General features: G+C 48.6%; 3 protein-coding genes across 3 annotated transcripts; all 3 read left to right on the plus strand.

Moving 5' to 3' along the window:
- Positions 1-1,686: 1,686 nt before the first annotated feature.
- On the plus strand, positions 1,687-1,971 carry LOC134417392 (mitochondrial ribosome and complex I assembly factor AltMIEF1). Its single transcript, XM_063154576.1, has one exon. It carries the CDS (start codon positions 1,752-1,754, stop codon positions 1,962-1,964), a length of 213 nt encoding a protein of 70 aa, XP_063010646.1. The 5' UTR covers positions 1,687-1,751; the 3' UTR covers positions 1,965-1,971.
- A 7-nt stretch (positions 1,972-1,978) lies between these two features.
- On the plus strand, positions 1,979-11,545 carry MIEF1 (mitochondrial elongation factor 1). Its single transcript, XM_063154575.1, has 5 exons — positions 1,979-2,145; positions 3,471-3,619; positions 3,758-3,938; positions 5,932-6,194; positions 7,263-11,545. Exons 2-5 carry the CDS (start codon positions 3,476-3,478, stop codon positions 8,067-8,069), a joined length of 1,395 nt encoding a protein of 464 aa, XP_063010645.1. The 5' UTR covers positions 1,979-2,145; positions 3,471-3,475; the 3' UTR covers positions 8,070-11,545.
- A 9,563-nt stretch (positions 11,546-21,108) lies between these two features.
- Positions 21,109-23,929, plus strand: ATF4 (activating transcription factor 4). Its single transcript, XM_063154578.1, has 3 exons — positions 21,109-21,329; positions 22,167-22,481; positions 22,992-23,929. The coding sequence occupies exons 2-3, from the start codon at positions 22,265-22,267 to the stop codon at positions 23,837-23,839; spliced, it is 1,065 nt and encodes a 354-aa protein (XP_063010648.1). The 5' UTR covers positions 21,109-21,329; positions 22,167-22,264; the 3' UTR covers positions 23,840-23,929.
- The last annotated feature ends 1,952 nt before the right edge of the window (positions 23,930-25,881 follow it).

The following is a 25,881-nucleotide window of genomic DNA, read 5'->3' on the forward strand; positions in this document are numbered from 1 at the left end:
ACCACATATTTGCCAAGGATCAACTGGATATGTGCAAGGTCAGAAGAGGGAAAACAAATTGCACATAAGAATTACAAAGCTCCAGATGTTCTCTAGCAACCCAAGAAATAATATGGATGTCACACAAACCCTGGCTCTGAAAGTAGCTGCAAGTTAAAAAAAAAAAAAGCACACGCAAAATATCAGCATGCAGAAGGAAGAAGGAGGGAATAATATGGAAAATATGATAATGCTATTATGTAAATGACTAGCACGGCCTCTCTGGGAATACTGTCTGCAGTTCAAGTAAGCCCTTCTCAGAAAGGGCTGATTAGGGGCATGGCAAATTCGCTCACAGAGAGATCAAAACGATTGGGGTTGTTTATCTCAGAAAGGAAATGAACAAGAGGAGATTGGCACGGAGTGAGCCAGTCCACAGCTTCTGTTTTTCTTCCTGTTTAGTTCTATCACTGTCATATCTGGTGTCGCTGAGAATTGTGTGAAGTGATGTGGCTCTCCTCTGTTACACACCATTTGCTCCTTCTCTCGCCCTCCCTTCCAGGGGAGGCACAGCACATTATGTTTTATATTTAGGTAGGACCTGGGGAGGAGATGGCTAAGGAGAAATATATATGCCCCAGAGATGCCTCATAGTAGAGAAGGTGAGAATGGAAAAGTGGGATTTACACCTGGACAGTGGAGCAAAACGTTCTAGCTTTGGGAGTCTCCTTCCATCAGCTCAGGCAGACCCCAGAGAGGCCGCCAGCTACTGCCCTTCTCCTAGAGCCTTGAGGCTTCCAGACCAAGCCTTGGTCTCTGGGGGTTCCTTGGAGATAAAGAAAAGGAGCTTGAATTTGATAAGTTAGTTTGCAAAAAGCATCCCAGAAGTCAGAAGTACCTTGAGATGCAGCATTGACAAATGGCTCTCTTCCAGGGGATGGTCAGGTTGGACATTGGGGGAATTCCTTTGCAGAAAGGGCCATTAGACATTAGGGATGGGCTGCCAGGGAGCTGGTGGAGTCACCGGAAAGACTGGACGTGGCACTGGGTGCCATGATGTGGTTGACAAGGTGTTGTTCAGCCAGAACCTGGCCTCCCTGTTCTCAGAGCTCTTCTCCAACTTCACGGAATCCGCGATTCGTGACCGTGGCGCACGGCAGACACGCTGCGTCTCGGGCCAGCGTGCTGTGCTGCGGCACACGGAGCCCCACGGGGCACACGGAGCCCCACAGGGCACACGGAGTTCCGGGCAGCGGGAGCCCCACACGGCACATGGAGCTCCACGCGGCACACGGAGCCCCACACGGCACACGGAACCCCGGGCAGCAGCAGCCCGGGCTGCCGAGGTGGGCCGGGCCGGGCGCGGGCCGCCCCCCTCCCTCCCGGCCGCCAGGGGGCGGTAGCGCCGCGCCGCCGCCGCCCCAGGCCCGCGCGGCTCGCTGCCCGCGGCGCCGGCGCTGCCATTGGCGGGCGCGGGGGCGCGGCCCGGAAGCGGAAGCGCGGCGCGGCCGGGTGACCCCGGGAGCGGCCCGGAGCGGCCCCGCGCGCAGCCGGTGAAAGCGGGGCGGCCGCGCTCCTCCCGCGGGGCTGAGCGGCGCCCGCGGCCCGCACCGGCCGTTACCCCGCGCCGTTGGACAGGCGGCCCCGGCGCCGAGCGGGGCCCGCCACCGAGCGGCCGCCGGCGGGGCCCTCGGGGAGGGAGAAGCTGACCCGGATCCCGCCGTCGGTCACCCCTCTGCCGGTCGCCCGCCCGCGCCGCACAGCTGTCCCCCATGGCCGCGTGGTCCCGGGAGGCGGTGCTGACTCTGTACCGGGCTCTGCTGCGCCGCGGCCGCGGCCTGCGCTACACCGACCGGGATTTCTACCTGGCCTCCATCCGCCGCGAGTTCCGCCGGAACCAGGGGCTGCAGCGGCTGGAGGACAAGGAAAGGCAGCTGGAGAAGGGGCAGGCTTTCCTGCGGAGCAGCCTCGGGGGCCTGGTTTAGCCATTCCCTGTAGCTCCCACCGGTCCCACGTACCTCCCTCTTCTTTCCAAAATCCCCTCGCCCGCCAGAAGAGATGATTAACACTCACTACCCACCACTTTCTTGAAGAAGTCCTGAAGGTGCTTCCACAGGCACACCAGGAGGGCTCTCCTGTTCTCTTCACAAATGCATTAGGTCACAGGTAGGTCATTTACATGATGTAACCATGCTCTTCATGATGCTGTTACAGTGAGCGTTGCAAAAGTGCGGGGTTTGTTCTGCTTGGGGATGACAAGTGAATGTATTCTTGGTTCATCCAGGCAGGAACATTCCCGCTGGCTTGGCTTTAGAAAAAACACAGGGTAGTTTTCAACCACCCCAGACAGGCAGGCAGGCTCAGAGCCTTGGACACTGACGCAGAAAACAGCCCTAAAGTCACAGTGCAGGAGTTTCTTGGGGTTTTCATGTAGGTTCTCTTGGGCTCTCCCTGTGGCTACAGTGATGGTAAAATGTCTTTTACAGGATCACAGAATCATTGAGCTTGGAATAGGCCTCTGAGCTCATTGAGTGCTATCTTTGACTGATATCCACCTTGTGACTAGAAGGCACTGCCTGTCACGTCCAAGTTAAACACCCCCAGGGATGGTGACTCCATCACCTCGCTGGGCAGCCCATTCCAATGTCTCATCACCCATTCTGCGAGGAAATTCCACCTGATATCCAGCTTGAGCCATCACTGGCACAGCTTGAGGCCATGTTGGCCTGACAGACTCTTTAAATTTAAATCTCAAGGTCACATTTAATGGCAATTTGATGTATACAGAAGTATACATGTAGGAAAATATTCATGTCAGTGTTTGACATGATTTGTCTGAGAGTCAAACCCACCAGCCTCCAGGGCAGGAATAAACATCAAATTAAGGCAAGGGAGCTGTTCTTTTTATGATGTGTTGTGGTCTCTGCTGCTGTTTCTTGGGTGTCTTTGAAGTATCTGGGGTTGGACACTGTTCAGAAATTAATCTGTGAATGGAAGCTCTGAGACTGCCTGTCACTTCTTGGGGAAGATTCCACTCTGTGCCAGACAGTTGACCAACCATGTATTGCCTTGTCTGTAAGCAAAATCACACTTGTTACATTAGAGATTACAAAATAAATTGGATGTGCTTTGGTTGGGAAGCACAAATTATAAGAAAAATACCACAATAGTTAGAGGGTTTTGCTTAATATGCAGGATTCTATTGCAAAACACTGTGGATGTAAATTTTGCTTTCTTTCATTAAACCTCTGCAATTATTAGAAACCTCACCTCAAATTTGGATGTGTTTCCTGAGGCACTGGATGTTGCTTGGTCAGTGCTGTCCTGGCACTGCTGGGAACAAGCAGCAATTTGAGGGAACATAATTGGAGAGGGCGCAGGGCTGGGTGGTCCCTTCCTGTGGTAAAGCCTGGGGCAGCAGCGGGTGGGAGGTATGGGAGGAGGGCGTGAACCGCCATTTTGTGCCACGGTGTGCCTCCTGTCCCTCGCAGGTGAGATGGCAGGCGCTGGGCAGCGCAGGGGGAAGAAGGATGACAACGGCATCGGCACCGCCATCGACTTCGTGCTGGCCAACGCGCGGCTGGTGCTGGGCGTGGGCGGCGCCGCCATGCTGGGCATCGCCACGCTGGCCGTCAAGAGGGTGAGCGAGGGAATGAGCGAGGGAATGAGGGGGTGCCACGGCCGGCACCCGGCACGGCTCCGGGAGCGGGGTGCCCGCAGTGGCCTGGGTACGGTGGCAGCGTTGGCCCCTCGGTGACTGAAACCCTTCCCGCTTTAGATGTACGACCGGGCAATCAGCGCTCCCAGCAGCCCCACTCGCTTGGGCCAGTCGGGAAAGAGAAGCTGGGAAGAGCCAAACTGGCTGGGCTCCTCCTCACGCCTGCTGACCCAGGACATGAAGAGCAGCCTCAGCCGCTCCCTGCAGACCCTTCCCACCGAACCTTCAGCTGCAGACACTGGTAAGAGGCATGGTCATCCTCCTGCATCACAGTCATCCAGGCCTATAAACCCTGCATTTGTTTAATGGAGTGCAGAAGAAGGAAATACCCTGTCTGGCCCAGGATTTTTATGTTTTTCTTTTAAGCAGGTGCACTGCTAACCTGAAGAATCAGAACTGACATTGGGAACAAATCAGTAATGATCATCTATTTGCAGTCTTCATTCCTCTCATGACTGCATGGTGTTAAGCTTTATTCTCCCTAATTTTTGCTCTTTTAATCTGAATATCTAATCTTTCCTGATAGAAAGCTATTCTATTCGTTTCAAGCACTCTGCTGCCTTTCTTTGGGTCATTCCAGTTTGCTTGCATCTTTTTAAGGCGAGAGTATTCAAGCTGTGAATGTACTAGCAGTTTATAATGGCATTTCCTGTATTATTGCTACCATTTTCCCAATAATTTCTGGATCGACATTTCCCTGTTTAGTGCTGCTCATCACTGTGTTTTTCGTCAATAGTCTATAGGAAGTGTCCTGTAGTTTTCTTTCTGGGTGGGATAATCAGTAATTTAGAATCCAGCCATGTTTTGTTACATGTGGTTGGTTCTTTGTTCTCAATGGTTTTACTTTCTATCCCCAATTTATATTTGGAGATTTAAACTAAAAATCAGAATCAAGCTATTAACTTGACTTCCAGATTATTTTAAAGGAAGTTGTCTTTGGAATGGCAATAGTTTTTTCTGCTGAGGAAACATTAAAAACTAGACAGCTGTGTTAAATGGGGTCTAGACATTTTGATTGGAGTCCTCAAGCATATGGGCTGAGTAATAAAAACTTTGATGATGGTGTCTTAAATTCTTCAATTAGAAGTAAATTAAAACTCAGTATGGAAAAATAATTTTTTTCATAAATAGGCAGGGAAATCAAGTTCCCTATGGTTTAGTGCATTATTTCCTTTACATGAAAAAAGCTCAGATCTGTCCAAAAGAATCCAGTGGGACAAGAAACAGCAGCTGCTGAGGCTGGGATAGATGGCTTTGTGTACAGCTTGGTCAGCCATTCCTCATGCGTTGTGTGGCCGAATCATCAAACAAAAATTGGTAACAGCCAATTGCTTTAATGGGGCCACTGACTTGGAGATTTCTCCTGTGCCCCTTAGGTGTCATAGCCCTTCCAAAGTTCTCTTAGATCTGTAATTCCCCTTTAATTATCATTGTTAATATCTGAAACTCTTTGTCCATGTTCAGAGAAATCTGAAATGGATGGGAAGCATCGATTTATTTCTTTGGGAAACCAGTCAGAAAAGAAGGGACTCAGAGAATCTGTGCAGGTCAGATATTGTTTAGTAATGCAGAAACAATGTAAACCTTGTGTTGTTGCATTGTGCCTCTGAGTGGGCTCTCTGGTCTTTTTGCAGTGAAAGTTTCAGTGGGGGTATCACTGGAGCTATGATGGCCTGAGCTGGGATGGCCCCAGGATCTGTCAGCTCATCATTCTAATAACTGCTAATCATCCTAATAACTGCTGATCAGGCTGCTAACAACTGTTTCATTTCCAGGTGGCACAGTCTTCTCTCATATGCTAGTCAGGACTGGGCTTTGCTGGTAATTTGTTTCAATGGTAAAAACTCAAAGAGATGATGGTGGTTGTTCAAAAGTGTTTTATTCACGGATCTGGTGTCACACTAAAAGCTTTTGAACTGGTAACAGCACTGAATTTTTGATGAAATTGAGCTATTACCCACGTAGCCATTAAAATTACATCCTTGTACACAATATTAGTCTGGCTAAATTTCAAATCTAGTAACTTGTTTTCATGCATTTTGATGCTCTTACTAGTATGTTTTGAAGTTCATTAGCACGCCCCTTTGGAGTGGTAGCTCATGAAGCCTGCAAAATGTCTGCCAAGGGCTTTTTGAGACCTGGGAGGCCGCATTTCCGTGCTGCAGATTCTGTTCTGCGCAACGCTTCGCAGCGAAATGAGCTGCAACCTCAACAGTTCTCCTTCTGTCCTGCAGACTTCTGTCGACCAACAAAGGCCAAGCCATCTGCCAAGAGGAGTCAGGTGGAGCTGAAGAAGTCCCGCCTTCGGCTGTCGCTGCAGGAGAAGCTGCTGGCGTACTACCGGCGGCGGGTGGCGATCCCGGCGGACGAGCAGGCTCGGGCCAAGCAGGCGGCCGTGGACATCTGCGCGGAGCTGCGCAGCTTCCTGCGCGCCAAGCTGCCCGACATGCCCCTGCGGGACATGTACCTCAGCGGCAGCCTCTACGACGACCTGCAGGTAACTCCTGGGCTCCTCGGGCAGCAGGCTGACCACGCAGGGGCGTTTCAGCCTTCCCTGGTGGCGCTGCTGGCTCAGCACAGCATTCCTCAGTAATAAGGCCCCTGGTGCTGCCTCTCCCACCGTGGAGCCAGGCGTCAATTTCCACAGTGCTGTTTGAACAGGCATGACCAGGCTGCTCTGTCATTGTCTGCAAAGTCTTTGCTTTTTTGTTTTGTCCTTCTTTGTTTCACCTCTGTCTCTTCTTTTAGTTGTGTTTTTCTTGCTATTTCTCCAGTACATGTCTGTTTTCTCTCCATCCCTCTGTACCCTCTGTAGCCATCCAAATACATTCCCTTAGAACTCCCATGTATTCACCTAGGTCTTTCCTACCCTTTTTTTTTTTTTTTTTTTTTCTTTAATGCATGACAGACCTGGATTGGACAGCAGTCCCTGCTACAATATCTCCCTGATGGCAAGATGCCCATGGCTATAGTGAGTGATTCAGAGGCACACTTCTTTGTTTGAGTCAGAGCTCTGGAATGGAGCATGGAATGTCCAGTGAAAATTAGACCTGGGGTCTTAATCACATTGATGAAAAGGGATCTTTAACAACCTTTTTCCAAACAATGTGGCAGACCAGGTGAGGGCAGTGTACCTAGCTGTAGCATTGGATTATTAAACCATGGCAACAGAAGCTTGTCAAGAAACTTGAAACTCTGTCTCCTGTTTAAATTGTGGTGTTGCCGTGCCCTCGGCCAGCTGCACCTCACAATCGAGGAGCAGATTTAAAGCAATATGTGGCAGGATGATTCATCTATATGCAGTTCCATGTCAGGTCTCTAAATAGTACATACCACGTAAGCACTAGCTTCAGCTATACCTTGGAATTATCCCACTGATGGCTGGAAATAGTCCTTCAGAATGCCTTTTAACAAAGGGAGGCTGGGAATCCCACGCAGAGAGGACAGCGAGACAGCTGAATCCTTATTCCAGGTTCCTTTGGACAGAAGGCTATCTAAAGGTGGTGAATAAAATGAATGTGGAGAGAGAAAGCTTATTCTTATTGACTTTTCTCTCTTGTGAAAGGTAGTGACAGCTGACCACATCCAGCTCATTGTACCTCTCATGCTGGAGCAGAACCTGTGGTCGTGTATCCCCGGGGAGGACACTATCATGAACATTCCTGGCTTCTACCTGGTGCGTCGAGAAAACCCAGAGTACTTTCCTCGCGGGAGCAGCTACTGGGACCGCTGTGTGGTGGGAGGTTACCTTTCCCCCAAAACTGTAGCAGACACCTTTGAAAAAGTTGTAGCTGGGTCCATCAACTGGCCAGCAATCGGGAGTCTCTTGGACTACGTGATCCGTCCGGCAGCTCCCCCAGCAGATTTGACTCTGGAAGTGCAGTATGATGCAGATCGGCATCTTTTTATTGACTTTCTGCCATCCCTGACACTGGGGGACATCGTCCTCGTTGCCAAACCTCACCGACTGGCCCAGAACGACAACTTGTGGCGCCTGAGCCTGCGGCCGGCGGAAACGGCGCGCCTCCGCGCCCTGGACCAGGGGGATTCTGGCTGCCGCTGCTTGTGCCTCAAGATCTTCAAAGCAGTGTGCAAGCTGAACCCGGCTCTGGGACACCTCACTGCCAGCCAGCTCACCAACGTCATCCTGCACCTGTCCCAGGAGGAGTCCGACTGGTCCCAGGACATGCTGGCTGACCGCTTCTTGCAGGCCCTGAAGGGGCTGATCCGCCACCTGGAGGCTGGTGTCCTCCCTAGTGCCCTGAACCCCAAGGTGAACTTGTTCTCAGAGCTCACCCCTGAAGAAGTGGATGAGTTGGGCTACACCCTCTACAGCTCTCTGTCGGAGCCAGAGGTCTTGCTGCAGACGTAATGGGGCCTTACCTAGGGAAGTGTTGATAGAGTTCAGCCAATGCAGACTTTGATTACTGCGAATTATGTCTCCTCCACTTCTCCCTGTCTCCCTCTCTCTCTCTCTCTCTCTTCACCACTCCCCCATTTTGGTTCATTAGTAATTCCTGCTTTGAAGTTGGTGCTCCCACTGAATTTCTTGGTGCTACTGGTCCATTTCCACCATCTCTGCCCCAATAGGTGCCCATTGGCTAGGGAGGAGAGGCTAAAACTGCAGCTCTGAGATCTTCACATAAATTCTGATGAGTTTTTAGTGTCTACCAAAAAAAATAAACCAAACTATGCACTTCTTTCTTCTGTAGTACATTTACTGCAGCAAACCCTTTTTGGTCTGAAGAAGGTGGAACTGGGCTGGTAAATCCAGTAATGACTTTAGCAGACTTGCACTGAGGTTGTTTAATTTCCTCCAGCCTGATTTTGCCCTATGTTTCTTTTTCTCTGCTGTCCTACACTGTCTCACTTTCCTTTCTTTTATGTCCTTTTGGCCCAGTCATGCAGGGCAGACTGAGTGAGATATTTTGGATAGGGTTGTTTTTGTATTTCTGAGTGGATAATGATTACACTGGCAATATTTAGGGCTGCAGAGCTTGAAATTGAAGAATTCCCGCAGCTCCTGCTCCCATGGAGCCTTCTCATCCTTTGGAAGCTGGGTTCAGGATTAAGGGCCAAAATTTGTCCAGTCTGCTGCCACATAACGTCCTGTACAGACAATTGTTGTTAAGGCTGTCACAGGGGAGGAAGGAGCCTTTGTGGTCTGGTTGTGTGATGAGGGTGAAGGAGCAGAGCTTGCTGTTCCTGCCTAGCCAGATCTCCTGGGAATGGCCTCGGGAGCAGAGAACAAGGCAGCTCTTCAGTTGTCTCTGGCCTAGAGGAAGAGAGGGTGATCATAGGGGAGGGGTGGGAGACACACATGGGAATGGGGATTTTTTTTTCATCTTTCCCCCAAGAGCTTATGGCTGTTTTGGTTTACTGGAGGTGGAAAAAAGATTGCATGCCTCAAAGGGCTTTGGAAGAGCCACACACAAGCCAGATTCTCACCAGCTCTAAAGGCTGTGAAGGTGATAGAACTGAACTGGTGACATCAGCAAGGTTCTGTCCCATACAGTGATATTAGGGTACATATACAAAGCTGGCATTTAGGGATGTATTAGCTTTGCCATCTGCTCTGTGTGCTTTAGTCTCCTCCCCAGAACTGAGGCTGTCCATCCCTTCCCTCATTCCCATGTGCTGACTTTCCAGTGCTCCCATTTAACAAATACTCTTAGAAAGCTGGTGAGGGCACACCTTCCCATTCCATCTCTTTGGACCTGTTGGCAGTGCAGTTGTGCTCACTCCTGTCTGTGGCTGCTCTCAGGCTGTAGATTCTTTATACTCTGCATTTAGCCACCTGCTGTCTTCAAAAAGTGGGAGAGAAGGTGTCCCCCTGAGTGTGGAGCTCTGTATGTATCTCAAAAGACCAGCATAACTATTGTTTCAGAAGCATGTTTGCCTTTTCCCTGCTGTAGGAGCTTTTTTCACCCTTGCTGTCCAGCCTCCTTAGCCAGTGGAGAGGAGTACTGTAGCAGCAGAGTTTGGAGGGAGCAGGAATCCTTTTTTCCTTTTCTCTTCCCTTCCTCTCAGGACTTCCCCCATCTTTGAAAGAGAAGTTTCAAGGTGAATTTCAAGAGTGGAAGCATGGAGGGAGGTCTTTCACCCTGGGTTTTTTTTAGAGGCAGTGCTGGTGAGGTGAGGGAGGGAGCAATTTCTCGGACAATCCGTCCATTTTAGCCAGTGTGTCAGACAGCATTCTGTAAACAGTGATAACGCAACGTTGCATTTTAAATTATTTAATCTTTAGGGTACTGGTATTTTCTAGACTGCCAGATGTGTACTTTGGAGTCTGTGTGTGTATATAAAGTCTATAGTCTATCAAAGGTTAACAGGAATCCCATTTGTATGACTTTGTGTTTTGCAGCAGTCAGTGTTGTTCAACTGTTGATTGCTCTTCACTCTGGTTCCCAGACTTTTTCCCCCTCTTCCTTCCCTTGCCCCCCCACTGCCTTTCTGATGTCAGCCTTTCTACCCTAAAAGCAGACAGATGAGACTTGGAGCCTATAGGCTACTGGGGGAAATTCCCCTTGTTTTTAATTACTTGAAGGTCAACAAAAATATTAAAATATCTGGGTTGTCAGGAGTTCCCCCAAAGCTCATTTCTTCAGTGTGATGTCACCCCTCACTTGGTGCTGACTCCAGTACTGTGGTCTTCACATTTTAACAGCAGTGTGGTTGGAAATGATTAAAACTCTAGATACAAAAAAGAAAAGGTGAGATATGACCTGAGAACAGTTGTCACATACATATCTGTATATATAATTTTTTACATGAATGCTTTTATTTCTTCCTGACAACCTAATGAATTAATATTTTATGGCCATTTTTTGCTGCTATTGAGCTCAATTTGTGTATCAAATGGAGACTGAAGCTGCCTTTTTGCCTTTTTTGTAGACTCTGCTCCACTTCACTTGCATCAACCATCTCCATCATTTCTTCCCTTCACTTTTGCCCTCTTCTGAGCTGGCTATGAGCCTGTTCTCAGGAGGCAAAGGATCACTTCCCACAGGCAGCCACCACAGCAGGCAATAGCTGCCCTGGCAGTGGCAGTCTTGACAAAGGCCAAAGATGTGATGGGTCACAGGGACACTGCAACTAGGAATATTTTAAGAGCAAGGTCAGGTATAAGAGGCAATAGAAGCAGGGAAGAAGGTGTAGGCAAAGTATGCAGGAAACAACCACTAATGCTGCACCCAGCCTTTGGGTCAAACAGAATGTTGCAGAGTCTTTCAAACTGGCACCTTTCAGTATTAAATGCAGTACATGTGTTGATGTACGGCCTGGAGGGCTGGCTTACCTGCAGGTGGGCTGCTTCCTGGCCAAATCTGTAGCACAGAGCAGGAGAACTAAAGCTGAATGTGGAAGCGCAGCTCCAGGCCCCCTTCCTGGCAGAGCGGCTCAGACAGATTGATTGTAAGAAGCCCAGGGCACGCATTGGGCTGGTGGCTGCTCAGCTCCAAGAATGTCTCCCTGTGTTCTGCTCTAGCTTAACTCACACAAGCTTCCCATGAGATTGTTGTCTTATTCCCTGTAACCACAGGGTGAGGACCAACTTGCTCAGCTGTGGGTTTCACTGCTGCTGAGCTCCACTGCTAATCTTTCAAGTCAGATGGATTTCTTTTCTCGTGTTTAAAAGCAATTATGGAAACAAGAGGCTGCTTTCTGCCCCCTGGCAAGCTGCCATCAGGGCCCTCATTCTTAGCATGTGGGCACAGCAGTGAGAAGTGAAGAGATGATGCCTCATCTCTCCCAGGCCTGGAGGCTGTGGATTTGCAAAGGGGAAAGTCCAAGTGCATGATCTGTGACAGAGTGTGTGGAATTCTGAAATAAAATTACTTTCCACAGTAACCTGGTTGTCTCTGGCATGTTTATAAACAAAGGAACCTCGCTCTCTGCTTTCATCTCGGTGCATCACCTTCATGCTGATACAATCCTGCACCACAGCAGTGCTTGGGGACTGACTTGCCCCATGCTGATTCACTTGCTTTCCCTTTGCAGCTCTGGGCGCTCAGCACTTTGCAGCTTGTCTCGAGGGAGCAATCAGCTCTGCAGCAGCGTCCTGCCCCTGGCAGCTTTCACAGCAGTCACAAGACGATGTGTAATTGTGGTGCTGAGCCTCTCCTCTCCCCGATATGCCCGGACAGGCACCTGCTTTTCATGTGGCTCCCCAGACTTCAGAGGCTTCCGTGCCTCTGGAATATTAAACTTTCCTGGGCGGGCTCGCCCACCCTTGTTCAGCCACACCCTGGTTTTTGTGTGCCAGGCCTCTCTTATCCAGGCATCAGCAGCGAGGAAGCTGCTTTGCCAGGGGCCCATGTCTGGTATGGTGAAGTTCTTTACAGTCATTCTCAGTTTTATGTGCCTGCCTGGGAAGGTGGAGTAGAAATGTTGGATGTCAAACAAGGTGTGAAGTCATGCTGCTGTTGATGGGTCCCAGGCTTCTTAATTCTTGGAAGACAGGCTACAGTGGCAACGTTGTCCTGTAAGACTTGTCTTAATGAGGACTCTGTAATTAACTGTTTTAGAGGGTATTTTATGATACAAAGTGAGCTTGCATCTCCAACTTTATTTCTAATATCCCTTGCCTGCGTTGCTTTGCTTTTTTTTTTCCTTTAATCTGTTCTGTAGAAACAGATCAGATGAGATCATGCACATTTCATGCCATACAGAGTCTTACAGGAGCAGCTAAAATAAGCTGCTCTGTGAAATCTGTGTCAGGCATTATCCCCTCAAGTTAAAGCCCCTGGAATGCCTGGAGCCTGCAATACATGGTTAATAGAGACAGCGGTTTGCCCCTGTGCAGAAAAGCTGTCCTGGCATGAAGAGGGAGGAAAGATCAAAAGATAAGTGTGTTTAATGTAAAGAAGAAATAATTGAGGGGAGTGATGATAATTATTGCAAGTATGGAAAAAGTTGCTACAAAGAAGAGGAACACAAGTAGTTCTCCAGGCTGCAAAGACTTAGAATCTCTTTTGTTCTTAGCCTAAGGAACAAACACCCTAGGAGGAAAGTGAATTTTGAAATAAGCAAAATATTTTGCCCACTTTGTTATATAACCACAGTCCTGTCCTGGATATTAATGTAGCTGAATTTACATTTTCCTTATTTACTTTTGCATCTCTTAATTTTCAAAAATAAATACATAAATGCTGGCCTATTTTTTATATAATCTTAAACTGGGGAAGAAAGGATGACTGAAGCCCAAATTTGAGATTATCATGCTAAACTGTTGAACTGCATTAATAATGTTTCTTTTTTTGTTCCCAAATACTTAGTTGCATACATGGTTTTTTAAGGTTTATTTTAATATTCTACACTTTAGAAAAGCTGCAGACAGCTGCTGCTTTTTAAATTTAGTCTCATAGAAAAAAAAAGCACCTCTTCCAACTTGTAGTTTCACAGAAAAAAAGAGGAGCCTCTTCCAAATGAGGTAATTTTCTTCCAGATAAGAAGAAAATTTGGCTCGCTACCTGTACTATTCAATGGCCCTGCATGGCTCACTGAATCTGGGACTGGATCTTGAAATGTGGGGTTTTGCCCACAGATGCAGCAAGGAAGAAATGGGAGATTCTACCTCCTACCAGTGAAACCCGGTGTTGGCTTCCAGCCCCAGGAGAACTGCTTGAGAAATCTGGATTTTATCTTCTTTATCCTTGTCAGGCTTAGTTTATGATCTGAAGGATTCAAGAAATATCTTCCCCTCCTTTTTATTTTCCTCTCTTTTTTTTTTTTTTTTGTAACATTCAAACCTTCTTAGAATAGGTTTAATGTCCCTTGCACAATCAAGGATAAAATTTTTACCAGCATACTTTGAGAAGGACAGCATTACTCACAAGTCAAGGACCCAGAAATGGTGAGCAGGCTATTATTCCTTCCTTTACAATATGTGATCCTGTGGAATAATCTTTCAAACAATAAGGCAAAAGAGGGTAGTAAAACCAGTGGGTAAGGCAGGGAACATCTCAAGTCACTCTGTAGATAGGAGACATTTTTGTCATTTTACAAAAAGCAAAGAGAATGGGACACAGAGTTTGGCTCAAGGAACTCAAACTTTTCATGATCTTAAGCTTTTCTAAGTACTCATGCAGAAGTCAGTTCTGAACCAAATCACATAAAACACACTAAAGGTTGGATTGATTTTTATTTTGCTGCCCTGGTTCAATTTCCCTGGCTCCTGTGGCTAAGTAGCTCTTTGATCTGTCTATTAACACTCAGTGCTAAGCTTCTCAGGGGAAATATATAAAAATTCTAACCACATTCTTCATGAAAAGCCTTCTCCATACAAATAAAGGACAAAAGTTGCTCATTTGTGTTACTTGTTTTGTTTAGGATATTCTTTTGTTAGGCAACAATTCCCTGGCTTCAGTTCAATTCCACCTTTCCCCTTCCTCTCTCTGTGGTAGAATTGTCACTGTTCTACAGAAGCCCAGGGGTGACACTGTCCCGTAAGACATGCCACTGCAATGATCCCAGTCCTGTACAACCCTCTTGTCTCATTGTGCTCAGCATTGCAAAGGACAGGCCTCAGAGGCAGCAGACACGAGGGCACAGGTGGCAAATGTTGGACTGTGCTGGCTCTTTACCTCTCACAATGGGCATCACTTCAAAACTCCCAGGGCCTCACCAGGCTCCTTACCTCCCCTGAAAGGCAAGAAGCAATTTGTTCCTGGAAGAAGTATGGCAGAATGACATTTTTGCCTTCAGATTCCTGAATTTATTTAGCACAGGGGACCTTGGAGACAGTAAGTACCAGCACTTACATGGATAATAAGATGTGAATCATACTTAGCTGCTGCTTGTTTGCAGCACTGTCAGAGGTGTGCTGCAGCCAAGGCACTACAAGGCACAGCAGTCCCAGAGGCTGCAGAGCTGCGGCTCCCATGGTGCTTGTTAGAGAGTGCTGACAGGGGCCCAGCTGCCTGGCACTCATAGGGAGGCTGGGTTCTGCTCAGGCAAGGACGTGACCAAGGCACAAACCTCTTTTACAAATTGCTGCCTGGCATTGCGAGAGAGACAGTAGAAAACATCTAGACCTAGTCTGGTGCCTTTTCTTAAACAAGGAGCAGTGAGCTTATGTTTTGGGCTAGTAATCTTTCTCCTCTTTTTAATTTTTTTTAAATTTTGTTTTTTTTTTTCTTTTTCTATGTAAAACAAGACAATGGATGAAGAATAATGCATCTTCAGTCCATCACTTTGCATTGCCAAGGAGGATGTTTGGTGTCACCAGCAGTCTGGTGACTCCCAAGCTTTGTGCCCTGGGACAGATTTACCCCTTTGTGAGCCTGCCCTGCCTAGGGGAGACCTGTATTTCTGATAAGTGCATCCAAGCACATCTTACTGACACTGCATGGCTGAGGTGAATGGTTCAAATGTTACCTTTCTGAATAGCACCAGCATTGCCTCAAACCCAGAGATGTCTCCTCCTGAAGCCAGGACAGGGCCTCAACAGTCTCACCCTCTGAGTGCCAGAAGAGCAGGCCAGCTGTGCCTCCCCAGCAGAGCTCCTGGCTCCTGACACACCTGGGTTTAGGTCTCAAACCACTTCTCTCAGCAGTCAAGCACAGAAACCTCCTCCCATTAAGAGAACTGCAAACCTCCCTCACCAGGCACCACAGCAATGGCAGCAAGAGGGCAGGTGGGTTGAGAGAACACAGTACCTACTCAATATGGTACTTTGGCTGCAAAGTGTTCTTTGGAGACCATTATCCAGCCTGTCCATGGCCAGGCCACCTGTAACACACCTGAGGAGGCTCTACTGAAGCCACCTGTCAGTCCATGTACAAATGCAGGGAGCAGAACAGGCTCAAAGTCTTCTGAAAGAATCCCTCTGACACAATTTGCCAAATCCCCTAACACAGAGGCCTTAGGAGGGAAAATGGCATTCCTTCAGGAAAAGCTATAAACTCAATGGTAACACAGTTGTGTCAACATCCACCAGGACTTTTTCTCTCCTCCTTTGTAAACAAATATATATTAAAACAGTACAAAGTCTGCTGGTAAATCACTGAGAAGCTGTTGCCTGTGGAGAGTGGAAAATTATTACTGAATAATGGCTGCAGCATTCCTCCCCAGGGACCTGGGCAGCTTCAGCCTCAAGAGTGACTTATCCTCACATGAGTTTCAGAGCTTCATCTGAATATTTGTTGTGTCAGTGTTCTTGCTGAAGCTGCCGGCCAGCACCAGAATCAGAGACCTCGTCTCACATACCCTCAAAAGATCCCCTGACTACTCTAAGGGGCATTGAGACACTGAAGGAGAATTCCACTGAAGTTCACTCACTCACTGGTGTCTGGGCTGGGATGCTGCAGTCTCATAATCTGTACCTGCCTGTCAGGCCTCAGGTCTTGCTAACTTCACACTGGAAAATAGAAAATAAGCAATGTGCATTGTCACTGTCCTCCTCAGCCTTTTGCACAGAAGGGCACAAGACACCTGGCAGGTGTGACTCCAGCAGATGCTGATAACTTGCAGGTACAGGTACTCACATCAACTACAGGCCCATGAAGAACAATAGTTGACATGAAATGTGTTTCTGTTCTTTTATTGCTTGGATAACTGGAAGGCTTTTGTTTGTGTGCCAAACTGAGCCCATATGTACTAATGCACATGAAGGATTCTTCTTGATCCCCAAGTCCTTTCATCATAATAAAATAAGGCTGGACAATGAGACAACTAAAAATATCCCCCAATGGTCTGAACAAAAGTCAGCATCCCCTCCTCTCCCTCCTTAACACATATTTTTTGCTAAACATCAGCCAGTTGTAGCTTTGCTTAGGAAACTCATGCTTGGGCAAGTTACAACTCACCTCCCTCTTACCAGATTTGCACAATGTTTTTACTTGTGGCAGCTGGCCACAGCCTGGCTGATTCAAGTAACTAAGCCTCTGGAGACACATTATTTTGTGAGCTATCAGCATGTGCCTGGCATGCCCAAGTTTGTTCAGTAAGAAAAATGTAGGTGGACAACCAGGGTTGTTTCCATAACTGTGTGAAATAATTGAACTGTAAGTTGCAGATGTAAATTGCAGATTTAATCCTCTTTTTTATTAGTCTCATTTCTAATGTCAGGGATATTTACATTGCAGGATGGAAACAGAAGACAGTGAGGGAGTGGGTAAGCAGTGAATGATTTATTAGAGATTCCATTTGGTGTACTAGTCCAAAACAAACGAGGCAGAGCATATGGATAACTTATTTTGTATGTAATAAAAGATGGATGTTAATACCTCCCAGCCTGATCTTTAATCATATATATTTGCTTTTTGATCTAGTTTTAAAATGGAACATCTATAAAGAAATCCCTAAAGATCTTACAATGAGAATCTGGCAGAAAAGATCTTTCAGATAGTTGTTTGTACCACATGAGGAAAGAAGCAAGCAAGCACTGTGAATTAGTCTGTGCCATAGAGGTTGTAGGTACTTCTCCCTCAAAATTGCTCAAAATGTCTCTGCTTTGCCTCATTCCTCCCTTGTGTTTTCCTCAGCACTCTGTCTCCAGGAAAAATTCCTGCTAGTCTCTGGAAATGCTTTGTTCATTGAAGTGCAGGGTAAGGCTTCCTGTCCCTCCTGATGGAAGGTTGAAAGGACTCAAGTTATCCCTCACTAGAATCCCCTTGGGGCTTGCCTGACATTGACCCTGCTGCAGAGCAGGCAGTGCCCCTCCTCCCCAGGCAGCCCAGGGCCAGCAGAAAGCCCATCTGCTCCTCTCCGGGGCACTGAGGCTCGGTGGGGCCCAAAGCTGCCTGCCCAGTGCCACCATGGCCACCATGGCCACCATGGCCACCATGCACTGTCCCATGCAGTGTCAGCCCACCTTCCCCCCCCGGCTGCAGCTTTCTCCAGAGAAGAGCAGACATCTGTGTCACTGTTACTTTTGCTGGTTCCCCTCCCGGCCCCAGCCATTCCCACTCCTCCCAGCACGCTGCTCCCCTGCTAGAGAGGCCCAGCACCTCCCTGCCACTGACAGCCCCCGAGAGCATCCCATGCAGCCTGTCTAGACTGTGTGAGGGGTGTTACTATGGAAACATTTACGTCCTCTCTGCCTTTGGAGTGCTTACTAACAGCATTCAGCATGTTTGTCTCCTCTATTCTTGCTGGCGGAAGAAGAAAATCTTTTTTTAACAATGTTTACTTTAACAAGAAAAAAACAACAACAACAAACAAAAACCAGAGAGGTTATTAAAGCCCATGTATTGACATTCCATCCTAAGGAAGGAGGAGGGTGAATGAGGAGTATTAGTTTCCCACCTCCTGATGCTGTTTGGGTGGAGCTGGCTCTCTGCAGTGCTGGATTTATCAGGGCACTTCATTGCTTCCCAGCCAGGCCCTTGGCCTCCCTCCTGCAGCCAGCTCTGGAAGAGCAGCTCCTCTCTCCTGCAGCTGGCCCCTCATTTCTGTGTCAGTATGGATCTTGCTGATCCCAGGAGTTCCCTTTGCTGAGGTTCCCAGGGCAGGAAAATAAGATCCATGGTGATAAAGCTGTTAACATGACAGCAGGACTTCACTCACCATGCACACAAATTGGGGCTCCCTCAGAAGCCACCTTTTTGTGCTGGAAATTAAATTTTCTTCAGAGCTACTCAATCTCTGAGCAACAAATATATTATGTAAGATTGGAAAGAAATTATTTTTAGACACTTTTGAGTTAGTAAAGAGTAGCTAGTAGTCCTGTGCTTAGAAATACTGGTAATTTCTTTTGTACAAAAATTGTTATTTGTGCTTTAAAAAAAAAGTGCCTTCTACCTTGGTTAAAAGATCTAGACACAGTGGAGATATGTCTGACATAATATCTGCAAAAGAAGAAAGATAATTTATGAAGGAATTGGGGTTGTAGGTCATTAAATGATTTAACAACAATTATTCTGCAGTCCTGCAGCAAGCAGGGAGAATTATGCTTTTCTCTAAATGGCTGGCTTATTACTTGATTTCACTTTCTGGATTGGAGATTGTTACAGAAAATCTGTCTGGAACTCATAATACAGACGAATTTCCACCTCAGTTCACACACAAAAGGCAAAGCAGGCAGCTGGAAAACAGGCAGATCTGGGTTAAGTTCCTCATCGCATACTTCATTTTTGCTTACGTGATTCTTGCGCACACATTCCCAGAGTCCTTTCAGAGAAATCTATAATTATCTTTTCAGGATGAATGATTGGGTGTATAAATATTGGGTGCATTTCTGTTTGTTTAGCTGCTATTATGGTCATACAATCGCCCTTTTCACTTAAAGGAGAGGAAGGCAGGCAGGGCAGTGATGTGAGAGCTCTCCCTTAGCCGGTGAGGACATGGAAATGCTGTCCACCCATCCAGGCAGCCAATCACCCACTCGGCTTCTTTAAAAGCTGCTGCATCCTCTCAATTCTCCTTGGAGGCAAGATCTGCCTCCTCCATAGTGTATTTATCAGAACAGTTATCTCAGACTGCTCTACTGCTACAGTGGTGTTTGTTGGCACTGGAGGACATTTTTCTCTGCCTCCTCTATTTCAATGAGTCATTTAAAATTCTGTGCAAAGAAAGAAAGAAAGAAAGAATCAAAACCAACCAACCAAAATAAAACAGCAAGAAACCAACATAAAGGGAAAATTGCCCTTTTTAATTCAGCAGCCAGCGCTCACATTACAGATGTCATACGGTGACATACTCTGCTTTGTAGTGACAGTGCTAAGACCAGACTACTAAAAGTAAAAATTAGGTCACACTCCGTCCTTGCAAATCATCAACCAGTTTTTTAAGACATTCCAGGCAGTTAAACCTGAGCAAACAAGGTGAAGGCTGTGGCTTTACCCAAATACTACTGAGGTCTTAAATGGAAAATAGTGGAGCCTTTTGCAGAAGTAGCTGAGAGCAAGCTGAGCTGCAGGATGAGGATGTTTGAACAAGCAAAGTCCCACTGCAGCTCCCAGAGCTGATGGTGCTGTGAGGCTGGCAAAGTGGAAAATCAACCTTTTGAAGCTGGGTAACTCTGACACAGTGAGGAATTACACAGGTATTGAAACTCCCAGCTCACCGGAGCTGTCCAGTGCCTGTGTGACCCGACTGAAAGGATGATGAAGGAACTGAAGCCAGTGGAAAACTGTTGACCCCTGTGAGTTTCTCGCTGTGAGCTGTCTCAGTGGGGGCCAGGCCAGATGGTGGAACGGTTTAAGCAGGAGCTGGGTGGGGAAAGAGTCCTGACTTCTTTGCTAGAAGCAGGTTGATTTGGATCAGATAAAATGCAAAACGGCACTTTGAAAGCTTCCCAAGGTGCCACTGCCCTTTGTAGATGCGAGGCTCATAGGTAGGTGATCAATTAATGCTCACACCAGTCGAGTGATGTCTGCATACAGAAGAGAGAAGCAACTACATCAGCATGCAATTGCACGGCAGGAGACGACATTTTTATTCCTCAACTGTGGAATAACCAACTTAATTTTCAGCCCTTGCATGGGTTGAAGGCACTACTTTGATACTGTCGGCTGCCGGGCAGCGCGGCTCTGCAGCCAGGCTCCTCAGAAGCCTCTCGGGTCGGTGCGGCGCCATGGCCGCTGTGAGGATGCGGGCAGACGCCCTCCTGCACGCACACAAACAAACAGCCCCGGGGAGTCCGTAATCTGCGCGCTCCATGTGTGGGGCAGGCAGGGAGGGAAGGCAGCGCGTTATCTAAGGGAGCAGGACGCCCTCAGGGGCGCCATGCCAGCGCCTCAGCCCGGGCCGCAGCCGACAGCTCCCGCCTGTCCTCAGCGGGGCTTTGTGTGGCCAACAAAAGGAGCCGTTGAAAATCGAAGTGGGGAGCACACTCTGCTTCCAGAAGGACATATCAGGGAAACGCAGGGCTGCCGTCAGTGGGCGCCATTTTCCTGCCCGGCCGCTCGTTCTCGACCCGCTCCCAGCATCATCTTTATTTCCCCCACCTCGTCCAGCCGCCATTTCCCCACCCCTGTTCCTTCTGCCCCGCTTCCTCTCCGCATTGGTCTCCTCCGAGCCTGGCCAATGACAGCCCACGGGGCACGTAAACGACTCGCTCGTAGCCAATGAGCGCCGCCCCTTCCCACGTGGTGAGCTGCGTGACGTCTTCCGCGCGAGCTCTGGGTCTTTGTTGGCGGGTAAAATTTCCCCCCTCCCCCCACGCTCCCCGCGGGGGGGGGCGCGTCCTCAGTCGCTCTGGTCACGTGTCACGGCCCGCCCTAAGTGGGGGTGTGCGGCGCGGATGTATACATCATATAGTCCCTTCTTGACTGTTCCGTCGTGGAGCCGTGGCGTTTTGTCGGCGGCTCCTATGTTTAACCCGTAGCAGAACGGCAGGAGAGAAGCCCACAAAGACAGGCCACGGGTCCCGAGCTGCTGGTGACAGGCAGGTCACGCCTGGCGGAAGGATACCTCAGCGCTGCAGCTTTTCTGGCAACGTGTCCCATATATAAGAGCGGAGCAGCGCCGGTGCCACCTCATTGTTTCCTGTCCTTCTGAGTCGTGGTTGTGTGCGTGGCTCTGTCAGTGTGCGCAGCACCTCCCGCGCGGCGCGGAATAGAGCAGCCCTCCCTCCCCTGGCCGCCATGGCTCTTTAAGGCGGCAGGGCCAGCGGCGGCATCGGCCAGTGCACCAGGGGCAGCAGCAGCGGCGGCGGCCTCAGCACACCCCCGGCATCTGCAACCATGGCGTGAGTATCGTGTGTGAGGGACGGCTGCTCCCTCTCTTGTGTGTTAATAGGCGCCCTCTTACCCTTTTGGGGTGGGTTTTATGTGCGTGTGGTGTTAGTTGGTATCTCAGGGGGAGCGGGGGGGAATATCTAGGTCTACTAAATTAATACATTAACTACCGAGTTACGGTAAAATGGGTGCGAGGTGGGTAGATCTTTGTAGAGCTCAGTACCCCCGGGTGCAGCGAGTGTCAGAAATAACAGGAAATGCAATTTCGAAAGAATTTACGAGAAGCGTCTACGCTTCCTATCGCTCGAGAAACCTTGCTTTCGAAAAAATCTGGCATTTTATTACGTAATACTTATTTTCTGGGATTTTCATGGGAATAAGGGACTTTCCCAAGGAGGGTTTCTTGGCTCTCGCGAGGGAAAGCGCTGCTGTATGTAAGGGAAAATGGGGCATTAGTGGTTGTATTAGGGTTTTGAGTCTTAAGGACCACGTGCTGGAATCGCAGACAGATGAACGGGGTTGTTACTCATCTAGCTCCAGTAGTAATGTTAAGAATTGTAGTAATGTAGCATTAAGCCTGCCCCGCAAGACTGGGCATGGGGCGCACAGCCCTGTGCGGTGCTGGAGCCGTGATGGAAACGTGGCAGGACACAAAATGGCGGTGGCACCGCGAAATGGCGGCGGGTGGGCGGGGCCGGCCCCGAGGGAGGCGGGGGACGCGCAGCAGCCCAGAAATAAAGGAGGGAGATAATCTATGAAGTTCCGCCGTGCTCCCTGAGATGCCCCTGGTAGAAAAGGCTACTATGTTGCTCGAACCAAATTCTGATGGCTGCAAGTTTTGTTCGCAGGTTTTTCACGGCATCGCACAGCAGCATTGCTGTAGTCGACGAAAAAACCTTCTACTTGTCTACATCCTTCGACGTCAAAGCATTAAAAGCTGACGAAAATGAGCTTCTTGAACAACGAGATGCTGTTGGGGGATTCAATATCCCCCTTCAGCCAGCCGTGTTCGGTGGCTGAGGAAAGTCTGGGACTCCTAGATGACTACCTGGAGGTGGCCGAGCCCCTCGGTTCGCATGGGTTCTCCAGCGACAAGGCTAAGGCAGTCTCCTCCAATTGGCTTGCTGTGGACAGTTTAGGCAACACCATAGATAGCAGTCAGGGTAAGGCTTTACTTACTTTCATAAAGGGCAGCAATTACATAGTACAACAACATTCCAGTTGAAATTAAATTGCTAGGTTTTCTTAAATCTGAAGGCAATCCTATGTGTGTTACCTGGGGTTGGAAAGAGTGTGTGCTGCACTGCTTAGCTGACGCATGCTTGCTGGTTATGGTAAAATGCCTCTTGTGCTGCTCTCTAAATAACACAGCAGCTGTTTCTGATTCTTGGCAGAGGTAACAATAAGAAAGCATGGTTGTATGTTGTAAATGTCCCTGAATTCTTCTGGTATTTAAATCAGAGGGTTGGAATGTCACAAGAGCTGGTTATGTTGTACCCTGCAGTTTTTAGGAGCTTAATGAAAGTGTATTTTTTTTCTGATGGTTTCCTCTTTGTGCTATAATACATGAGAGAGGAAAGATGCTGACATAAACTGGTAGATTGTTTTCATAACCTTGAGTTGCACTGTGTGATGGTTTACTGAAGTGGTAATATACTTTCTGTATTGTGCAGAGGATGCCTTCTCTGGCATGGAGTGGATGGTGGAGAAGATGGATCTGAAGGAATTTGATTTTGATGCCCTGTTAGGTATGGAACATCTGGAAGCCACCGTCTCACCAGACGAGCTGATGGCCACGTTGGAAGACACGTGTGATCTATTTAATGCTACCATCCAGGAATTTCACAACAAAGAACTTCCACTGATGAATAACATAATCACCCATGTCCCCGAATCCCCCGTTGGAGCAGATCCAATGGCCCCATTGGCTTCCCTTTGGTCTTTTCCCCTCTCCCCAGGGTCTCTCACTTCCACTTCAGACCACTCATTTAGTTTAGAGCTAGGAAGTGAAGTGGATGTTCTGGAAGGAGAAAGAAAGCGGGAGTACCCCACTGTGGTGGTGGTGATCACCAAGTCTGAGAAAGAGGATGAGAACCACTCAGATGATAGTGGGATATGCATGAGCCCAGACTCCTACCTGGGAACCCCCCAACACAGCCCCACCAATTCACTTGGATCCCCCAATGGCAACCAGTTCCCTGCAGATGCCCCTTGTGGCTCTGTGCGGTCCAAACCCTACGATCATCCTGCAGAGAAGGTAGTGTCAGCTAAGGTGAAAGGAGAAAAGAAAATCGATAAGAAACTAAAAAAGATGGAGCAGAATAAAACTGCTGCCACGCGTTACCGGCAGAAAAAGAGGGCGGAACAGGAGGCACTGTCTGGGGAGTGCAGAGAGTTGGAGCAGAAGAACCAGGCCCTGAAGGAGAAAGCAGATTCCCTTAGTAAGGAAATTCAGTACTTAAAAGATCTGATAGAAGAGGTCCGCAAGGCCAAGGGCAAAAGAGCAAGAGTCCCCGAGTAGGGTAGTCAGCCGTGTTGTGCGCATGTATATAAGCTTCTGCTAAAGCTGTGTATTGTTGTCTTAATAAATGATTTTGTAGTAAATGTGCAACGATGGTGTGTGATGAGTGGTGCCTGTAAAACCAGCGTGACTTAAGCCACACCTAGGTGTAAGTACAAGGACAACAAGCTGTTGTGAGTCTGGTGTGTCTGGTGAGTGCAGCGTGTCACTTGTGCTGCTTGTTCTGGGTGTGGATGCAGTGCAGGTGCACAGAGTGCTTGGAACTGGAGTGTGTAAAGTGTCTCTTGACCTGTCCCCTCCACCATTTACATGCATTCTAAAGTAAGGGCATCACACTGAGCTGCCTCAGGGTTTTCAGCAAATTTGTAAGCCCGTTGAAACGAGATTGGAGAGTCGATTGAAGACACAAGATCAGTAATACCATGTGGTGGGGGTGCTTATTTTCAGATGTGGGTGTTTCTGTGAAGGGAGGAAAAGAGTCCAGGGACAAAACAAAGTTGTGAGCACGGGTTTAAGAAAGCTTGCTAGGAGACAAGTCCAGAGCAAGCAACAGGCTTAGCTGCCCTTGGGTTGCAGTTAACCCATGTGCCTGTGGGTTTCCATAGTGCCCAAACCAGAGCAGGAGCTGTTGCCTGGCCCTGTCAAACGGGTGTGAACTGGGCCAAGTGGATGGGATTATTGATGGGTCATGTTCTGCATCAGTGTGAAAGTCTGCTGCAGCCAGCCATTGATGAGTCAACCTTTTAAAGATAAATTTGCCTTTACTTAACCGAAGTTATAGCTGAGTTGGTCCATAAAACTAGTTCAGAATTAGTCCTGCCTCAGCTGTGCAGGGAAGGTACTGATGTGCCGGAGTGCCTGTGTTTGTGTGGGGGTGTTGGGTGTTAAATATTTGGAATGTGCCATTTTTAAACTACATGTCTGCTCAATTTTTTAAAAATTTTTTTGGCTGCTGATACCCCCATTTAACACTACTTAATCCCTTTGGCATATGGACACACCACTAGTGTGGCTTCCTCAGCTGCTGGGCTCAGGTGCTGGATATCTGAGCCTGGCTGGCACACACATGCAGTGCAGTGACATCAGGGCTCCAGGCCGTGCTGGAGTGGGGAGGGAAAAGCTCCTTAAGGGAACCTTGGGGAATGGTTTCTCCAGTTGCAGCCTGCTGGGGGTCCTGGTCTCTGACATTTGAGCTCCTTAAGCCCTCAGGTTAGGGCTGCAGTCGTTCATCCCTGCTCCTTGCCCAAGCCCTTGGGTGGGGTGGGATAACAGCTGTGTGCTGGGGGCCCTGGTGTGCCGAGGCTGCTCCAGCCGATGGATGGTGCTGGCAGCCGTGGAGGGCTGGGTGGGCCAGGCTCTCAGAGGCACCTGTCTGCGCTTACAGCTGTGCCTGGGTGCTATTTACATTACAAAAAGGGTCTCCATCAGGAGTTAAGGCTCGTGCCACACTGTGGAGGGGGTGGATAACTGAAACCCTCCCCTTGGAATCATGGGACAATTTGAGTAGTCTCAAACCTCCTGGGTAAGGGCACTGGTGACCAGGTGCTGTATGAATGGAATGCCATGCAAACTGGAGACTGCAAGCAGGGACAAGGGACTCTGTTGTGGTTTAGGAGGTAGACCAATGTAATAGGTGTCCTTCAAATGGGCTGCATCAGCTAGGCTGGGGATGGGGATAATTAGAGGCAGAAAAGCCCCAAGGTTTTGGTCAAATTTGCACCTGAGGTGTCATTGTGCTTGGTTTCAGTTGAGCCACAAAAAAGTGGCTGTGAGTCTACCAGCTGGTGGTAGACTCATACCACACCCTCCTCTCCTCCTCATACTGATCCCCTTTTCCCACCACAGGGCAACCACCTCCTCTTCCCTTAGAGCCATAGCAACTTCTGCTTACACCTGGCAGCAGCCAGGGCTGAGGGAGCATCTCCTGTGTTCTGCTACCCTTACTCAGTTCTCCTGAAACCTGAAAAAAATTGGCAGCACATTTATCCCCTCCCCACCCCTGTCTGTGGGTGGGGAGGGGATAAATACTCTGGCAGCCCTGG

This window comes from Melospiza melodia, chromosome 4 (assembly GCF_035770615.1).
Source record: "Melospiza melodia melodia isolate bMelMel2 chromosome 4, bMelMel2.pri, whole genome shotgun sequence".
NCBI classification, from domain to species: domain Eukaryota; kingdom Metazoa; phylum Chordata; class Aves; order Passeriformes; family Passerellidae; genus Melospiza; species Melospiza melodia.